Source organism: Arachis hypogaea, chromosome 12, assembly GCF_003086295.3.
Source record: "Arachis hypogaea cultivar Tifrunner chromosome 12, arahy.Tifrunner.gnm2.J5K5, whole genome shotgun sequence".
NCBI classification, from domain to species: domain Eukaryota; kingdom Viridiplantae; phylum Streptophyta; class Magnoliopsida; order Fabales; family Fabaceae; genus Arachis; species Arachis hypogaea.
Genome location: NC_092047.1, coordinates 18,918,008 through 18,937,017, shown reverse-complemented (window position 1 = coordinate 18,937,017; position 19,010 = coordinate 18,918,008). Strand labels below are relative to the sequence as shown.

The following is a 19,010-nucleotide window of genomic DNA, read 5'->3' as shown; positions in this document are numbered from 1 at the left end:
TTGTGTTAGATCTAAGTATTAATGGTTCACTGAATCCTACTATAGCCTCTGTTGGATAAGACTTGTTAGGCGATTTCTTTCTCCAGCACCCTTCTACTGTTGGAGTATATTCTTTGTGGGATAATATTTTTTTCGTTATATCCTTCCTCTTAACAGGTTGACTTTCTTCTGATTTTTTCCTTCCTCTTGATGACTTTGATGCCTCTTTCATGAAAGTGATTATCCACAAGGAAGATTTGCATTCATGTTGTCTTCAATTTCACTGTCATTGTTTTGTTGTGCGATTGCATTTTTTTGTGCTAGCAAATCCGTCAAACAAAGTCCTTTTACAAGACTTTTTTTTTGTAGATTTTGCCATTAGGTCTTTAATTAGACTAGTTTTTTCTTCTGCCGGAGTAGCAGGAATCTTGTTTACTCTTTTTCTTCTCACATATTTTTTCTTGCCAATTGAGTTTTCTGTTAGTTGAATATTTTTTTCTTCAGTTGGCTTTCGAGTTTGTTTTAATTTGCTTTCCACAATGACTTTAGGACGGTGTTTTCTTCTCCTTTGTTTTGGTTATGGTGTGTTTTCTTCCTTGATGCCATCCATTTTGATTGGTGTGTAAACATCATCAAATTTTACAACAGAATTATTATTATTTTTTTATTGGCACTGATGACATGGAGGAAAATTGAAACGCAACTTGAGCGGGAGATCCCGGATTCGAGTAGAGTGAGTCGGTCCTTGAACATTTACGATTTCTTTGCGTTTCTTCAGAGTTGTTCAACCTAAAGAATCGAGAACCTCCGAGACCATGGAGGAGGCTTAGGAGCGTCAAGGGCTGAGACGCCGTTGTTGAGGGGTCGAAGAACCAGCTCTTCCTCTTTCCCGAATCCTCATTCGTGGACGTCATCTCGGAGCCGACAGTGTTAGCTTCCTCCTCAATGGCTCCGTTAAAAGGAGACGAACAGATCAGGAAGCTTGATTGCGTGTGACGCGGTTTGATGGCGTCGAAGAGAAGGGCGACCATCTTGCGGTCGTCACTGAAAGATGTGCAACCAATGAATCCCATGAGGATTTTCGATGTTATTCACTACTCTGTTTTAGTTAATCTGTGAATCCAATGAAAAAAATTGAATTCATCAATTCATTGTCCGATTGGGTTGCATTCAAATTAGCTGATGTCGCATTTTCTGGCATAAGGTAAGAAGAAAGGTTTCATTATTTTTACCAATAATGTTTTCCATTCCTCCTTTAATTACTTACCAATATGGGACATTTTATTTATTTATTTATTTTTCATAAATTAGAACATGCAACTGCTCCATTACCATGAGTGGATATCATGATTCTTTCCGAGGTTGTAAGTCGGCACAGATGTCATTGTCCATCCTACTCCATGAGGAAATTGGGATCAGTCTCGTACTCTCGTTCCCTTTTCCCAGCCCCCTTTTTATTTTTACGACGGTGATGAATTTGCAGTTTTCAATCCACCATGGTTGGTGTCTATGAGTGCATTATCTTCGTCTCTGCCGTTTGGTATATTTAATCCAATTTAGCTGTAGAAGAAGAATCATCATCCCTATTTGATATCCTCTGTCTATTAGGAGAAGTTTTTACGAGATTTCTGGTATCCATAGAAACTGTATTCCAGCTTCTTTTTAATATACTTGCATCTTATTCATGCCGAGTAGTTGTCTGACCATCTTGTTAATCATTCGCCATTATCAAGGGTTGAGCTCCAGGTCTCCGGCAATGGTGCCAATGTTCCGTGGGTTACCTGAAACGTTGATTTGGGCCTAAACGTGAGGTCCAGATCCCTTTGTGTGGTAGCGTCCGACTTGATATGCCAAGGTGCCTCCGACTTAATATGCTAAGGTGCCGCCTGTCCGAGTTCCTCGTGAGGAGGTAGGGGTGGTACTTGTAAGAGACTCCGATACTTAAGTTAGCAAAGGCTTTAGGCAGGTTTTTAGTAGAGTGGAACGTGAATATACCTGAGGGGTGTTTGTGAATTTATAGTAGAATAGATAACCACCTTTTGGAGTAGTTCCACATTTGTTGGTGGATAACCGTTCCCTTTATCTTGGGAGTTGTTGAGATCTTCCTTCTAGATAAATAGGAGATATCTTAGGAGTCAGTTACTTATTTAGATAAGTGGGATCGAACTCATGTTGTTGTGTCTGACATCTATGAGGTTAGGTAGGAGTAGATCGAACGGTGTCTGTATGTTGGGCTTTATTTATTTTGGACCTGCCAGTGTATGAACACCACTTTTTTCAAACAATTTATTCAAATACTACCATTTTGCCATAGTAACACCTTTTTTTTTATCCTAACTAAAAAGCGCCTATTCAAAAAGTGGTTTTAATAAAAAAAAATGTTAACCTATAAAGTGTTCACTATATAAGAATAGCTAAATCAGAACACAAATTTCATATCTCTTTTTTTCTTTTTATTTAATAAAATTTTTAATATTTATTATAAAAATATTAGATATTATTAATTTTTTAATTTTTTAATTTTTTAATTTTTTTTTTTGAAAAAAAGGAGCTCAACACACTAATGTGGAGCAAGTAGGTAATCAAGACAAATGAAATTAAGAACATAAACACGGTACAAAGAAACTAATCCGTTGTCATCTCCGGCATTGCCATCAACAACCAAACGGATCAACCCCGCACCATTCCCTGTAACTCAAAAACGACCTATTCTTAATAGCATCAACTCCTGTCACAGAGTTCTGAAAAACTCTGCGATTTCGTTCCAGCTAAATATTCCAGACAACTGCAAAGAATCCTACCAACAACTTCTTTTGTTCAGAATTACCATTAGGCACTTCATTCCAACTCTCAAACAGCTCTTTGACCGTCCCTGGAACTGTCCAAGCTCTATCAGCACTTGTCAACCACGCACACCACACCTGCCATGTAAACTCACAGCCAAGAAACAGATGATGCACAAATTCTATTTCCTTTTTACACAAGACACAAATGTTATCATTATGATGTATAATGCCTAGTCTACTCAGTCTTTCTTTAGTGTTGACTCTACCTACTAAGACGAACCATGCAAACAGTTTAACTCTTGAAGGAACCAATCCTCTTCATATGGTACTAGTGAAGCTGTAGCTCGTGATATCCTCCGAAAAAGTTTCTTTCTGCAATACCTGCATAAAGGAATTAGTAGAAAAGACACATGTCCTGTTAAATTTCTATATAATTGTATCCTCTCTATCAGATGCTAGTCTGACTAGCCGTAATCTATCATGAAGTTGATTGAGTAACTCTAGCTCCCATTGGAACAATTCTCTCCTCCACTGAAAGTTCTATATCCACTCTAACCCATCCCAGAACCCACAGCCTCCTATGACAGATCCTTGTTGATTTGAAACAGAGAAGAGTTTCGGAAAACTACCTTTCAAGGAGCCACTTTGTAATCAATCATCCTGCCAGAATCTAATACGTCTGCCATTTCCCAACTCCATAGACAAACCACTGATCATCGTATCTCTTACTTCTTATTCTCTAATATTAAGTTGGCAAATATCTTTCTACGGGCCACCTCTTGACGGTAAAGGCTATTTTGACAACATTACAGATGGGTTCAGCTGATTACATGAACAAACAACCTTCTTCCACAACGAGCAATCTTCCTTTGAAAAGCGCCACCACCACTTGAACAGAAGCGACACATTTCTAATTAAAGCATCCCCCACCCCTAAACCGCCCAACTTTTTTGGAGCTTGCACCAATTCCCATTTCACAAGAGGTATACCATTATTCCCATCTTCTTTACTCCATAAAAACCTTCTTTGTAACCCTATAATCCTTTCTGCAGCCGCCTTTGGCATTTTATACAAGCTTAAGTAGTATACTGGCAAGCTATTAAGAATAGATTTTATGAGAACCAACTTACCAGCTTTGTTGAGAGACTTCGCTTTCCATAGGCTTAGCTTATCTTCCACCTTGTCAATGATGGGTTTCCAGGTTTTCACCAACCGAGGATTTGCCCCTAGAGGTATTTCCAAGTATCTGATAGGTAGAGTAGCTTCAACACATCCCAACAGACCACACATATTCGTCATCCATTCCTTCTCACAGTTAACCGAAATCAAGCTTGACTTATCAAAGTTAATGCTCAGGCCAGACATCAGCTCGAAACAACGCAGAAGTCTCTTATAGTTCACTAGTGTCTCCGTTTCCTGTGGGCAAAATAATATGGTGTCATCTGCAAATTGGAGGTGCGATAACTCTATGCTGTCACTCCCCACCAACAATGGAGAAATGCGACCATTCCTGACTGCCTTGCCCACCATCCTGTGCAAGACGTCAACGACAAGAACGAACAGAAACGGAGAAAGAGGATCTCCTTGTCTAAGACCTCTCTCCATCTTGAACGGCTTGGTTGGTGACCCATTAATCAACACTGACATAGACATTGTAGTCACACATTCCTTCACCCATGTCCTCCATCTAAGACCAAAGCCCATCTTCTGTAGCACAATATCCACAAAGCTCCATCTCACCCTGTCATACGCTTTCTGAAAGTCCAATTTGATAATTGCCGCCTGCTTCTTGCGTAATTTCAGCCAATGGACCGTCTCACAAGCAATGAGAGCACCATCATGATTTTGCGACCTTTTACAAATGTAGACTGAGTCTCTCCCATTAAGCCTGGCATCACTGGACGCATCCGTCTCATCAGTACTTTGGATATCACCTTATAGACACATCCAACCACGCTAATCGGCCTTAGGTCTTTGATTTCCTTAGCTCCCACAAATTTTGGAGCTAACACTACCCATGTTACATTAGCGTCTGTTGGTAGCTTTGCACTTTGGAAGAACCCCAACACAGCTGTGATAAATTCTCTACCAATCTCATCCCAACATTTCTTTATGAAGTTCATATTGTATCCATTACTACCCCGCATTTTGCTAGACTCACAATCCCAAACTACCTCTCATATCTCCTCCGGTGATGGCATCACTTCTAACAATGCTGCATCTTCGTCATCAATCAGCTTTACCAACCCATCCTGGATCCCAATCCTAGGAGCAAATTCCTGCCGATACAACTCTTTATAAAATTCTGTAATAGCAAGCTTTATTCTGACCTGGTTTCTCACTAATCTGCCATTAATTACTAGGGAATCGATTATGTTGTTCCTCCTTCTAGCCGATGCTAGGTTATGGAAGTACCTAGTGTTCTTGTCCATATCTCTAGCATGTTGAGAGCAAGACATTTGCTTCCAATTGATCTCCTTTCTGGCATACCACTTCGCACAGCAAGTCACAAGAGCCTTCCATCTGGCCTCCACTGTTCCGTCATAGCTACCAGCACTAACCATATCATCAATCTTCTTAATCTCCTCTTAAAATTTCTTTATCCTGTCATCCATCCCACCAAAATTGTCCTTATGCCATCTCCTCAGCGATATCATCAAGGCCTGCAGCTTATTAGTGAAATGAGCCTCACTCAAATTCTGCCACTCATCCTTCACCATCCTCAGAAACCCTTCATGTGTAAACCAGGAATCCAAGCTTCGAAAAGGTCTAGGACCCGCATTTAGTCTTGTATCTTCTAGAATCAGCGGGTAATGATCTGATAGACCTCTTGGTCCCCCTTTCAATCGAGTATCTGGAAACTCCTCAAGCCACTCTATACTGACAAGAATCCTATCAATGCGGCTACAAGAACGACCTCGAATCCATGTGAACTGCCGATCAGTTAATGGTAAATCCACTAACTGTGAATCTTGCACCCATCCCTTAAAATCTTCCGCCGTAGTCGGCAAACTAACAGCGCCTTTCCTTTCCTCTAACCTTAGTATCTCGTTAAAGTCCCCCATGAAACAAAACGGAACTTGACATAAGCCCACAATGTAGCTTAACTCCTCCCACATTATCAGTTTCTCCCTTCGCGTATGTGCTCCATACACCAAGCAGAATGCACAGTTCAAGTTATTTTTTGTCAACAAACCTTCAATGCATAGCCAACCATCACCTTTATAACAGTTCGACTGTTTAAACAACAAATCGTCCCACATTAATAATAAGCCACCAGACGCACCTACTGATTCTACATAGTCCCAACCCACTGTGTCACAACCCCACAAACGTACTACATCAAACTTAGTCATTACCTCCCTCTTAGTTTCAATCAAACCTGGCATATTTAATCTATACTTTTTCTTCAACTCTTTCACCATACTTAACTTCCCATCCCCTCTTAGGCCTCTAACATTCCAACAACTATAAATCATTTAAACGAAATTTTACACATCTTGTTATGTTGTTTAGGCCTGCTCCTCCTAGCTTCCTCTTTCTGTTTTGCTATCTTTCTCTTTGCTGCAAGGTCTTCATTTTGGCTTTGTAAAATCGCCATAATGTCTTCTTCTTCGTCTTAAAAAACCGCACCAGATTCCATGGCTAACTTCCACGTTTCCTTATTTTCGGCCATCTGTCCTTCCTCCGTAAACCCCTAGTCAGCAATTTGATTTGTGACTTCTGCTCCTGTTTCAGATCCAATATCCTCAGTAGCCCGTTCTTTGACGTTCTCATGTTTCATGGCTTTGTCTTCACCTGCTACTACTACCCCATCGTTCTCCTGCTCTTGCAATTGCAATATTTGGCCCCTTTGGTTTGCCCGGCCCATTCTTCCTTCAGCCAATTCCTCCACGTCCAGCCCTTGGTTGTACCCTTTCACCATGTTTGGCACTACCAACCTCTCCTCCATTATAGTACAATTGCCCCCTGCTTAGCTTCCAAGCCGTGCAAGCCTTGAACACGCATCACGCCACCTCGCAGCGCTAAAGAACGTGAGGAACTATCCTTGGTAGCGGCGTGAACTTGGGCGCGTTAGGGATGGAGCGCTACGCTAGTGCACCGTTCAGCATTCACTAGGGAGGGCCCCACCTGCACCGAACCGGATCCCATGAGCAGCATTCGAACCTGCCCACCTTCAGTAGATCTATCTTGTTGAACGTGCAGGCCTAATTGGTTATGCTACGGTGGCCCACCAACCTGATGGCCCAGAAGGATCCTTGACTCATAACATTCCTTTTGAGCCTTGTTATTTGTAAAACACACACCCTTCTCTTCCTGTCCTTTGATCCTGACTTCAAAATTCTTGGACCCACTTCCTTGATCAAAGCAAACCTATGTAACCATTCTTTCCGACTCAATCTCCGTACAATCTTCAAAATTCTCACAATCAGCATCCCCATTAATTTCTTTAATTCTGAAAGAATCCGTTATCCTCTGCAATTGATACGGATTTAAATGCTCTTGATTGCATTCGTTCAAAAAAGTATATGATGTTACCATTCTACCCTTATCTTCATCACTTTCGTTAGCCCGTGTCATGATTAGCTCAGCCACCGGATCCCACATTGCCGCCATGGCCACCATTTCATCACCATGTGAACTAGAGCTTCCACACGTCGGCCCAGTGAGTGCATCTTCCGTCAAGCATTTTTTCCCATATATCTCACATCCCACCTCCTTTACAAAGACATCAAAGTCACTAGTGCCCACAGTGATATGTACCCATTATTTAATGTTGTCAAACACACAAGTGTCAATTAACACTCGGCCAACACTGAAAGATAAGGCGGACTTTGTCATTTCATCATATTTTACTACTTCCCCCCATAGGCCGCCTATCTTGTTGAATGTATCCACTTACCAAACGTGTAGGGGCACTCCATAGCATTCTAACCAAACTCTTCTAGTTTCACTGCGTTCTGATTCCTCCCATCGCCAAACGCTATGAAAAAATTGCAAAAAGCTATTCATTTTGAAGGTATACGCTTCCTCTGCGTTCTTCACAGAATCAAAAACTAATAAGGCTTTATATGCTCCAAGTTCTCTGACCTCAACAATCTGAGGGAAGTTCTTGCTGATCGCTCTTTCTAACGATTTGAAATCAATGGCCGTCGTCGTTCCTCCGACCAAGCTCCTCAGCAGCCAATCGAAATTCTCTTTTGCTATTGGAATTTCAATCTTCTTCGTCCAGCCATTCTCATGCGGGTCTTTGACAGAGGTATCCTTCTTCGTTTCTTCCACTCTTATAAGACTTTTTTCTCTCTGAGGTTGCCTACTTTCTTCAACAGATCTTGCAATGTCTTCCTTACATAGCCCAGTGTTCTTCCCTTCCATAGGCCTTCTATACTTAGACTCACCTACATAGATTGTCTTTCCCCTTATGCACGCTTGATGCATTTCTGATATAGCCTTCACAGCCCCCCTTTCGTTGTATAGCGAACAAACGCAAACAAAAGAACCTTACGAGCAAGATAAATATCATTGATTCGTCCTGTTTAATGGAACAAGTGATAAAGTTCTTTCTTCGAAATATCTTGTGGCAGATTGTTGACAAAAACTTATTATGAATAAAAATACTAGTTGTTAAAAGTATCGTTAATATAAAGACATTTAACCATTTAATCTATAAAGTTCTTTTTACTAATGGTCATTTGCATAAATTCTATTCAAGCCCACAAAAATATAGAACTATAAATTCTTCATTCAGGATTGGGGTTCAGCAAGTAATTGATCAAAGGTGTAAGACCCTAATAATAACTTTTAATATGTAAAGCTTTATTCTATTCTGATATACATAAGTTTCACCTAATTTATCACTTTCAATTAGTTTATTATCACATTAATGTTTTTAAAATGAGATAATTATCGTATAGCATTATAGACATTACAAAACAAACCAATTTTTTTTTAAAATAAAAGGAGCTCAACACAATGAAGTAGAGCATATAGGAACAAAGAGCACAATAAAGCACGAGACACTAAACACAAATAAAAAGGTATAATTGATTGTCATCTCTGACATTGCCATTAACAACCAAACAGATCAACACCACTTCATACCCTGTAACTCAAAAAAGACTTAGTCTTAATTTTTTAAACACCTGTCTCTGAACTCTGGAATATTCTGCTATTCCGTTCCAACCAAATATCCCAAATAACTACAAAGAAACCTATCAGCCACTTTTTTTGCTCAGACTTACAATTTGGTACTCCAATCCAACTCTCAAAAAACTCTTTAACAGTCCCCGGCATGGTCCAAGCTCTACCAGCACACGTCAGCCAAGCACACCACACCTGCCACGTAAACTCACAGCCAAAAAATAAATGATGCACAAATTCTATATCCTTTTTACACAAAACACAGATATTATCATTATGATTAATAATTCTAAGTCTACTTAGTCTCTCTTTCGTGTTGACCCTGCCAACTAAAATGAACCATGAAAAAAGTTCAACTCTTGGAGGGACTAAGCCTCTCCATATGGTACTAGTGAAGTTGTAACTTATGATGTCCTCCGGGAGAGTCTCTTTCTGCAGCACCTGTACAAATGAGTTAGTGAAAAAAATACCTTTTTTGCCAAATTTCCATATAACTGTATCCTCTCTATCAACCGATAATTTTACAATCAGTATCCTGTCATGAAGTTGGTTGAGCAACTCTAACTTCCATTGGAATAGTTCTCTCCTCCATTCGAAGCTCCATACCCACTCTAACCCATCCCAGAACCCACAGTCCCCTATTATAGATCCTTGTTGGTTTCAAACAGAGAAAAATTTTGGAAAACTATCTTTTAAAGAGCCACTTTGTAATCAACTGGTGCGAAATTTATAACCCATAAACTAACCGGCAAGTGCACCGGGTCGTACCAAGTAGTACCTCAAGTGAATGAGGGTCGATCCTACGAGGATTGATGGACTAAGCAACAATGATTGAGTGATATACTTAGTTAGACAAGTAGAAAAGAGTGTTTGGGTTTTAATTGCATTAAACAGTAAATTCAGGAAATTAGAAAGCAAGCAGTAAACGAGTTATGAAATATATGAGTAAAACAGTTAAGGTTTCAGAGATGTTTATCTTCCAGATTAACTTTTCTTACCAACTATTTTAATCATGCAAGATTCAATTCATTGCAAACTATGTGACTAAACCCTAATTCCTTAGACCTTTTTAGTCTCCTCTAACCTTCATCAACCGCCAATTCTTTGGTCACTTGATTCCGGTTAGAGGGTTAAGTTTAATTCTAGTTTATATGCCACAGAAACCCTAATTATCCAAATATAAGAGGATTATATGTCACATATCTCGTTAAGTCCAGATAATTAGTGATTTAGGAGAGTTTGTTTTCAAGCTGTTGTTTAGGTAAATTACTTTTCCAAGGTTTACAAGAACTCAAATAGAATAAGGGTCATACTTCCTTTCCACCCAGATTTATAAGATGAAGAACGAAAACAAATTCTTGAAATTGAAATCAATACATGAATTAAAATAGAAAAGCAATAGTATCAATCCATACAATAGACAGAGCTCCTAACCTTAACAGTGGAGGTTTAGTTGCTCATGGCTCAGAGAGAAAACAAGGATTCTGAAAAACTTTCAATTGCGGAATGAGGTCCGAGAGAAGAGAAGAGCCCGAAGGGCTGATTCTTTTCCCTTTTATATCTAATCTTAAGTAATGTAAAATATATTTTCTAGAACTAAATAATATCTTTTCCTATTTATAAATAAATTAAAGTTTTAATCAAAATTAAATAACATCTTCGTTGCTTGCTTCAATTGGCACTGGGACCACTTGGTTCTCTTAGGCTGGCGCCTAACTTCACAAATGTGAAGTTAGACTTGGATGAGGCAGCACGCAAAAAGGAGCTTTAACTTGCATCTGGCACCTAACTTGGGAAATTCCAAGTTAGGCGCCACCTTGGTAGCAAGCATATGGAGCTTTAGTTCTTCTTCCGGCGCCTAACTTGAAAAAAGCCAAGTTAGGCGCCAGTATGGCCATGTATGCTGGATAAGAAGTGTATACTATTATACATCGTTAAAAAGCTTTGAAAGTTGGCTTTCTAATGCCACTAGAATCACGTCAATTGGATCTCTGTAGCGCAAGTTATGTCCTTTAGAGTGCAAGGAGTTCATAGTTGATAACATCATTCACTTTCTTCTCTTTTTCTACAAAACTTCGTTAAATCCATCCGAATGCTACCTGAAATAAATAGAATTACACACAACTCAAAGGAGCATTCAAAGTGACTAAAAAGTATTTAAATCTTGATTAAACTTACAAATTCAAATGCAAATTTACTAGGAAAAGATAGGAGAGATGCTCACGCATCACAACACCAAACTTGAATTGTTGCTTGTCCTCAAGCAATCAAAACTATTGCAACTTAGGATGTGAATATGTATGAGAAGTGAGTATTCAATTAAGCTCCTGTCTCTTCTTAAAGTGGAGTTTATATACTGCAATTTTGAATAGGTTTGACATCTCACTATCCTTTGAATCAGAGGAATGTCACTGTCATTTGGAATTAGAATCAGGATAATATTATGAATTCTCTGGCCTTTTTACCTTGTGTTAATCCTTGAACACAGCAAAATTTCTTTTATTCTCTTTTCTTTGGTGCTTTGCACCTTGAGCCTAGCCGTGATTTAAATGCTCTGTCTCAAGCTTTACTTCACACAAATAATCTCGTTGCAAGTATAGTTTCAAACTGACAAGTAATGCTCAATCAAAGTTTAATTTTGTTTGTCACGAGTGCAAACCAATAAAAATACCGAGAGTATTAGATCTTGGGTCATCTTTCAAAGGAATTGCAGTGAGGTGTGCACATTATTGGTTATGGTATCCAAGGGATGGTTTGCAAATAAGGGGACAAGAAATTAAACGGCAAGAAAATAAAGCAAGTAATAAAGAGAGACATTCATGGCAAGGATTGAGAATATAGGCTTTCTATCCTAGTCATCAATCATAATACAATAATTAATAAGAGCTAATCCTATTTAGTCATCTCCAACATTGGAAGAAGGTATAATGTTATCTTCACATGAGAGAAAGTCAAATAAGACTAGTTAATCTCAATCCAAAAGTCCTAATCAACTCACTAATTGAATTAGCAAGAGATTAGAGTCAATATAAATAATATTAACTAACAACTCTAGATCACCAATCTAAATTGGATATTGATGACTCAAGAGCACCTAATTTCTCTTTCCAAGCCAAGAATGCTCAAAAACTACTCTAACATCCAACCAAGCATTTTGTCAAACACTTGGAAGGCATAAAAAGAAAGCATGGTAAAATTGCAAGAATAATAAAATCTACCACTACCCAATGTAAGAAATTAACACTAACAACTCAAGAAAGCAATAAAAGACATGGAATTGGTGGAAACATAAATTACATTAAAGAAAATCCAATCCAACATAAAAGAGGCATAAAAAGGAAAATTAACACTATAAATTAAGAGAATAAAGATGTAGGAACAAGAAATTGTAAAGAAATCAAGATAAAAACAATAATTAAACCTAAATCTAAAGGAGATCTAACCTAATTCTACCCTAATTCTAGAGAGAACAGGGAGCTTCTCTCTTTAGAAAACTACCTACAACATGATGCTAACCTAATCTAATTGCTTCCCCCTTTGTCCAATCTTGAATTCTGCATGAAATAGCCTTAGAAATGAGTTGGACTTGGGCCTGGAAAGCTCAGAAATTGCCCCCAGCGTATTCACTTTAATGAGGTCACGTGATCAGCGTCACGCGTGCGCGTGGTCGACGCATGCGCGTCGCTGGTAGATTTCCTCCTCACGCGTACGCGTGGGTGACGCATGCGCGTGGCCATGAATATCCTTCTCATGCGTACGCGTGAATGTACGCGTGGTCTTGAATTCTCCAAATGCTCGTTTCTTCATGAATTCTCCACTTTGCATGCTTTTCTCTTCACTTCTTCCATCAAATACTTGCCTTATGAACCTAAAAATCACTCAACAAACATATCAAGGCATCGAATGGAATTAAAGTGAATTAAATTTAGCTAATTAAAGGTCTAAAAAGTATGTTTTCACTCTTAAGTATAAATTTAGAGAAAATTACAAAACCATGCTATTTCATTGAATAAATGTGAGATAAGTTGATAAAATCCCCTAAATTAAGCACAAGATAAATCACAAAATTGGGGTTTATCAAACCACCCCACACTTAAACTAAGCATGTCCTTATGCTAAACTAAAAAAAGAAACAAAAGGTATCAATATTTATTCATTGCAAATAAACTATCTGAATGCATTCTATTTAAATGCATGCAATTACTTGGTCAAAATAAATCAATTTCCAAGAAAGCATATATGAACATGAGGGCTAAAGGTATTAACAACCAAGTCAAATCCACAATTGAATTGAGTTATTAAGAAGAATTTACAAACTTGAAAGAAAAGAGATAATCATGGGTGAAAACATGTAATTGAGCAATCGAACCCTCACCGGATGTGTATCCGCTCTAGTCGCTCAAGTATATAGGGTTGATCCTCTCAATTCTCCTCTAATCATGCTTTCTAAGATTTGTTTTTCATCTAACAATCAACAATTATTCAATGCATGCATACAATTATCATGAGGACTTATCCATAGGTTGTAATGGGGCTAGGGTCAAGGTAAGATTGTATTTGGTTAAGTGAGCTTGAAATTTGAATTTTTGATTAACCTAAGCTCTTACCTAACCTACAACCTATACAATTCAAAGCTAACCTAATTACCCATTCTTCACTTTTTCACAAAGTCATGAATTCTCTTTTTTATCACAACACATATGCATTGATTATTATTGAACTTTACTTTGGGGCATTTTGTCCCATTTTTATTTCTTTCTTTTTCTATTTTTTTTCTATATTTTTTTCTTTTATTTTTATTGTTTTTCTCATTTTTTTTCAACCAAAATATATACAAGAATGTCAATGCATATGGTTTAACATTTAATTAATACATGAGTATGTACCCCATTCTCAAAATTTTGACAAAAATATAAAAACACACTTTTATCTCTACCCAATGCTCCCAACTCTCCCACAATTAAATGATAAATATTCTCACTAGTCTAAGCTAATCAAAGATCCAAAAAAGGGACATTTATAGTTTTTCGCTTTAAGGCTTGTGATGTGCTAAAATTAAGAACAAAAGGGGTTTAGCATAGGCTCAAAGTTGGCTAACAACGGAAGATAAAAGGTAGGCTATTTGGGTAAGTGAGCTATTTGAAACAATGACCTCAATCATATAAGTGCATTCATACACAAAATAATGGACATAAAGAATCAAACAAATCAAAGATTACAATCATAGAAAGAGAATAATACATACAAGAATGGAAAATAAAGGTTATATGATGTAACCACACAATTAGGTTCAAAACTCACATGCTTATGTGTTCTTAGTTCAAAACATGTTCCACAATGTATAATTCAAGCAAATTCTAAATTTTTTTTTCAAATCAATTGGGGTGTCCTATAGATAAAATCCTTGAAAAATTTTATTATTTTGACTAAGTTTATTATATATATATGCAAAATAAGAAGATCGATGCAACAAAAAAAATCCTAAAAGAGCTAAAAATAAAATGCAAAAATATTGGGATTAGAAATTTGTCACCCATAAACGCCCGATCGGTCGGGTGACCTCCCCACACTTAAAACTTTGTACCGTCCTCGGTGCATTCAAAGATGAGCAAGGGGGTACGGCAACTTTGCGGATTGCCACCTTCAGCTGGTGGATCAACCGGTTGCTGCGTGTTCTTTTTCCCGCTTCCATTTTTTCTTATGACAAATCATACCGAGCAATAAGAAATAGGATATAATGAGACAGGTAAATGCACAAGCAAGGAAGCATAGATTGTTGGAATGAGATAAGAACCACCAGAATGGAGTGAGTGAATTAGTGTGACATTAAGGAAGAATAGTGTGTGAGTTCTAAGATTACGCACGGTTTAGAACACACACACTAGCATTTAAAGCTATGTCACAACTGCACAAAAGAAGCATGCACTTCACTCATTCTAGTGTGCTTGAAATACTTTAAAGAAAACTTATTGGTTAAGACAACCAAACAAGGAATGAAGAAGCATAAAAACATTTAAGCAAAAATCAAGCAATTGTGAATTGGATAATGAATAGACATTGATTGATGTGCAAGGTAACTTTAATGAACAAAATGAAATATAGAGCCCACACATCAAACAATGACACATATTGAAGTTTGTTTGCAACACTTAAGTGACATAGAGGTGGAACACCTAGGTGCTATAGAACTTAGGAAAAAGAAGATAGAAATTAAACTCAATCACATAGCAAGCATGGTCCACAAAGCTTGAAAAGCTCAAAAATATGCAATTAGGTAAGCTTACGATCCAATTTCATAATTCCAAAATCTCAATGCATGAAATAGGTGATGTAAATGAAGATCAATCATAAACAAGTATCACCTAACAAAAAATGCATCGATAATACACAAATTGCCTCATCATAGATAATGAAATCAAATCACATGGTGGCCAAAACATGCAATTCAAAAGATTTGTGAAGCTTGAAGGCAATGTACAAGTACTTGGTATGCACAAAATTAAGCATTAAGAACTCAAAACCAAGCAACAATTTATAACCTCAATAAAGAAATCCAACAATGAAAATTAACAACAATGATGTTAAAAGAACATCTTTAGTAATCAGCAACAATAGATAGCAAACAAGGTTAATAATCAAACACTTATAATGAAAAACAGAAAAATAAACATAAATCAAACTAATTAACTAACTAACTAACTAAAAGAGATGGTGATAGATGGTGATTGGTAGTGTTAGATGATGGTTGAAAAGAAGGAAGAAAAAGAAGAGAAGAGAAGAGAAGGAAAGAAATGGAAAGAAGAGAAGAAAAGAAGTGAGTGGAACAGGGCAGGGGGTCACGCTTATGCGTCATGTCACGTGCACGCGTGGATGGCAGAAATGAGGGGTGACACGTACACATCGTCGACGCGTACGCGTGGGTGAAGAGAGATAGGTGATGCGTATGCGTGGGTCAAAATTGTGCTAGAGGCACAATTTCAGCACACTACGCGCGCAACTCTCTGGTTTTTGTACTGGGCATGGAAAATTTGGGGGTCACGCATATGCGTGAGGTGTTGGAAACTTGGGGGTCACGCGTACGCGTGGCTGGTTGCTCTGTTTTTCAAAATTTTCCAATTCTTTCCACCAAACCAAGCATTCCAAACCTCTAAACAATTACCAAAACACCATAAAACCTTATTTAACATACTAGACTACTAAATAAACTCAACAAACCAAGCTAAACATGAAACTAAACTTATTTTACCAATATTTACAAAAAGAGAAAAGTGAAAAGAGTTTACCATAGTGGGGTGTCTCCCACCTAGCACTTTTATTTATTGTCCTTAAGTTGGACTTATGGGGAGCTCTCATCAAGGTGGCTTGTGCTTGAATTCATCTTTGAACTTCCACCAATGCTTGAATCTCCAATAAAATCCAACATTCCAAATCATTTACATCAAGCCTTGATGGAGTTCTTCACAAGCTTGGACCTTCCTAAGTTGATCCTCATCTTGTAATCCGGGATCCCAAACTTTGTTTTCACACCCGTCTTCAAGTTGATCATCATGATTCCATCTGGGTGGCAAGCACATAGAATTCTCATATAGGCGCCCAAACATCCTCCGAGATCCATGCAAATTGGTTCTACACCAACCATTGCTCCTTAACCTTGAGCTTTCAACCACAATGAACCGTGAATCATGATGCCTACCACTACCCTTTCTTGCTTTTCATTCTACAAAGAGCTTTAAGTTGACCATCCGTTTCAAGCAACCCATATTCAAGTGGAATAAGAAAGCTAAGGGATATGAATTTTACCCACTTGAATGGTGTAAAGGATGATGGTGACTTAGAAAGGGAGACCTCCCCACACTTTGACAATGCGAGGTTTACTCCCTTGTGCTCTTCTTTGGTTACATCCACCTCTTTATAAGCTTTTTCAATTTTAGCCTCTTCCTCTTGGTAGCTATCTTCCAATTCAATCTCTTCTTCACCAACCTCTTCTAGCTCTTCTCCATTCTTCATGTCACAACTTGGAGGTAATGTGGAACTTATCTCAACATCAACCTCAACTTTAATGGAAGAAGACTCCTCAAATACCAAAGGAACATGTGTTGGTGTGGAATCATCATAAAAAGGAAGATTTGTTGCTTTCTCAACTTCTTCCAATTCTTCATCATTCCCCATGTGCCTTAGAGGTTGCGCACCCTCCTTAACATTGCTTTTAAGTTCAATGGAAGAAGGCTCAATGGAATCTTCGAGGTGATTTGTTAGTGAAGACAAGAACTCATCAATGATTGAGTCCAATTCTTGATCAACCTCTCCTAATTCTTTAACCACTCCTCCCGATTCAATTGTCTCTAGTCCCTCCTCTTGTTGCACTTCTTGCTTCAACTTCTCTTCTCCACCTTGAAGCTCTAAATTCGCTCCCTCACTATGCTCCTTGGTTGATCCTCCACATTTGTCAATGGGAGTGTCTTGAATATATGAGCTTAGGTAGGAGGCCATATGGTTAGCGGCTTCAGTCATGGTAGCCACCATGCTTTCTATCTTCTTTAGCTCCTTTTGTTGCTCTTCTTGCCTTTGGATATAAGAGCTAATATCTCTTCGTTGTTCTTGCAAGAAGGTATGGAGCGCTTCATCCCTTGAAGGAGGTGGTGGGAGAGAGAGTTCATTGTTTGGAGGAAAGGGTTCATAATTGGAAGGTGGTTCATCTTAGTAAGGGTATGGAGGTGATGTATATGGAATTGATGGTTCTTGAGAATATTGATGTTGGAATGGTGGTGGCTCTAAGTATGGCTCATATGGTTGTTGGTATGGTGGATTTGGGTTAGGATCATATGGAGGTGAGTGGTGGTATGGGGCTTGTGAGTAGGGTTGATAACAATGTTGAGTAGGGGGTCCATAAGCATATGGTGGTTGTGGTTGATAACCACAAGGAGGTCCACCACATACATTAGATTGGTATGCATCATGGTATGGCTCTTGATTATAGTACATTGGTGGAGGTTGTTGCCATGAAGGTTGATCAAATACTTGAGGCTCCTCCCACCTTTGATTGTCCCATCCTTGATGTATATCCTCATTGTAGCGTCCATTCCCTACAACATAGTTAGAACCAAACTCATAGCCAAAGTGGTGATAATTCATAGTAGCAAGAAAAATGAAAACAAAAACTAACAAGAAACAAGAAAAATAAGATGCTACAACTAACAAAAACTAGCAAACAAATCAAAAATTAAACTATTCACAATATTGACATATATACAATAATCAATAACAAGCACACATTGCAATTCCCCGATAACGGTGCCAAAAACTTGAAATGAGCAAAACCACCGGTTAGGAATTTCACACAAATAATCTCGTTACAAGTATAGTTCCAAACCGACAAGTAATGCTCAATCAAAGTTTAATTTTGTTTGTCACGAGTGCAAACCAATAAAAATACTGAGAGTATTAGATCTTAGGTCGTCTCTCAAAGGAATTGTAGTGAGGTGTGCACATTATTAGTTATGGTATCCAAGGGATGGTTTGCAAATAAGGGGACAAAAAATTAAATGGCAAGAAAATAAAGCAAACAACTAAATAAAGCAAGTAATAAAGAGAGACATTCATGGCAAGGATTGAGAGTATAGACTTTCTATCCTAGTCATCAATCATAATACAATAATTAATAAGAGCTAATCCTATTTAGTAATCTCCAACATTGGAAGAAGGTATAATGTTATCTTCACATGAGAGAAAGTCAAATAAGACTAGTTAATCTCAATCCAAAAGTCCTAATCAACTCACTAATTGAATTAGCAAGAGATTAGAGTCAATGGAAATAATATTAACTAACAACTCTAGATCACCAATCTAAACTGGGTATTGATGACTTAAGAGCACCTAATTTCTCTTTCCAAGTAAAGAATGCTAAAAAACTATTCTAATACCCAATCAAGCATTTTGTCAAACATTTGGAAGGCATAAAAGGAAAGCATGATAAAATTGTAAGAATAATAAAATCTATCACCACCCAATGCAATAAATTAACACTAACAACTCAAGAAAGCAATAAAAGACATGGAAACATAAATTGCATTAAAGAAAATCCAAATCCAACAAGAGTTCATCAAC

General features: G+C 38.0%; 1 protein-coding gene across 1 annotated transcript; it reads right to left on the bottom strand.

Annotated features, from left to right (window-relative positions):
- Positions 1–5,353: 5,353 nt before the first annotated feature.
- LOC140176654 (uncharacterized) lies at positions 5,354–6,244 on the bottom strand. The gene has a single exon (XM_072208187.1). The coding sequence runs from the start codon at positions 6,242–6,244 to the stop codon at positions 5,354–5,356; it is 891 nt and encodes a 296-aa protein (XP_072064288.1).
- Positions 6,245–19,010: the final 12,766 nt, after the last annotated feature.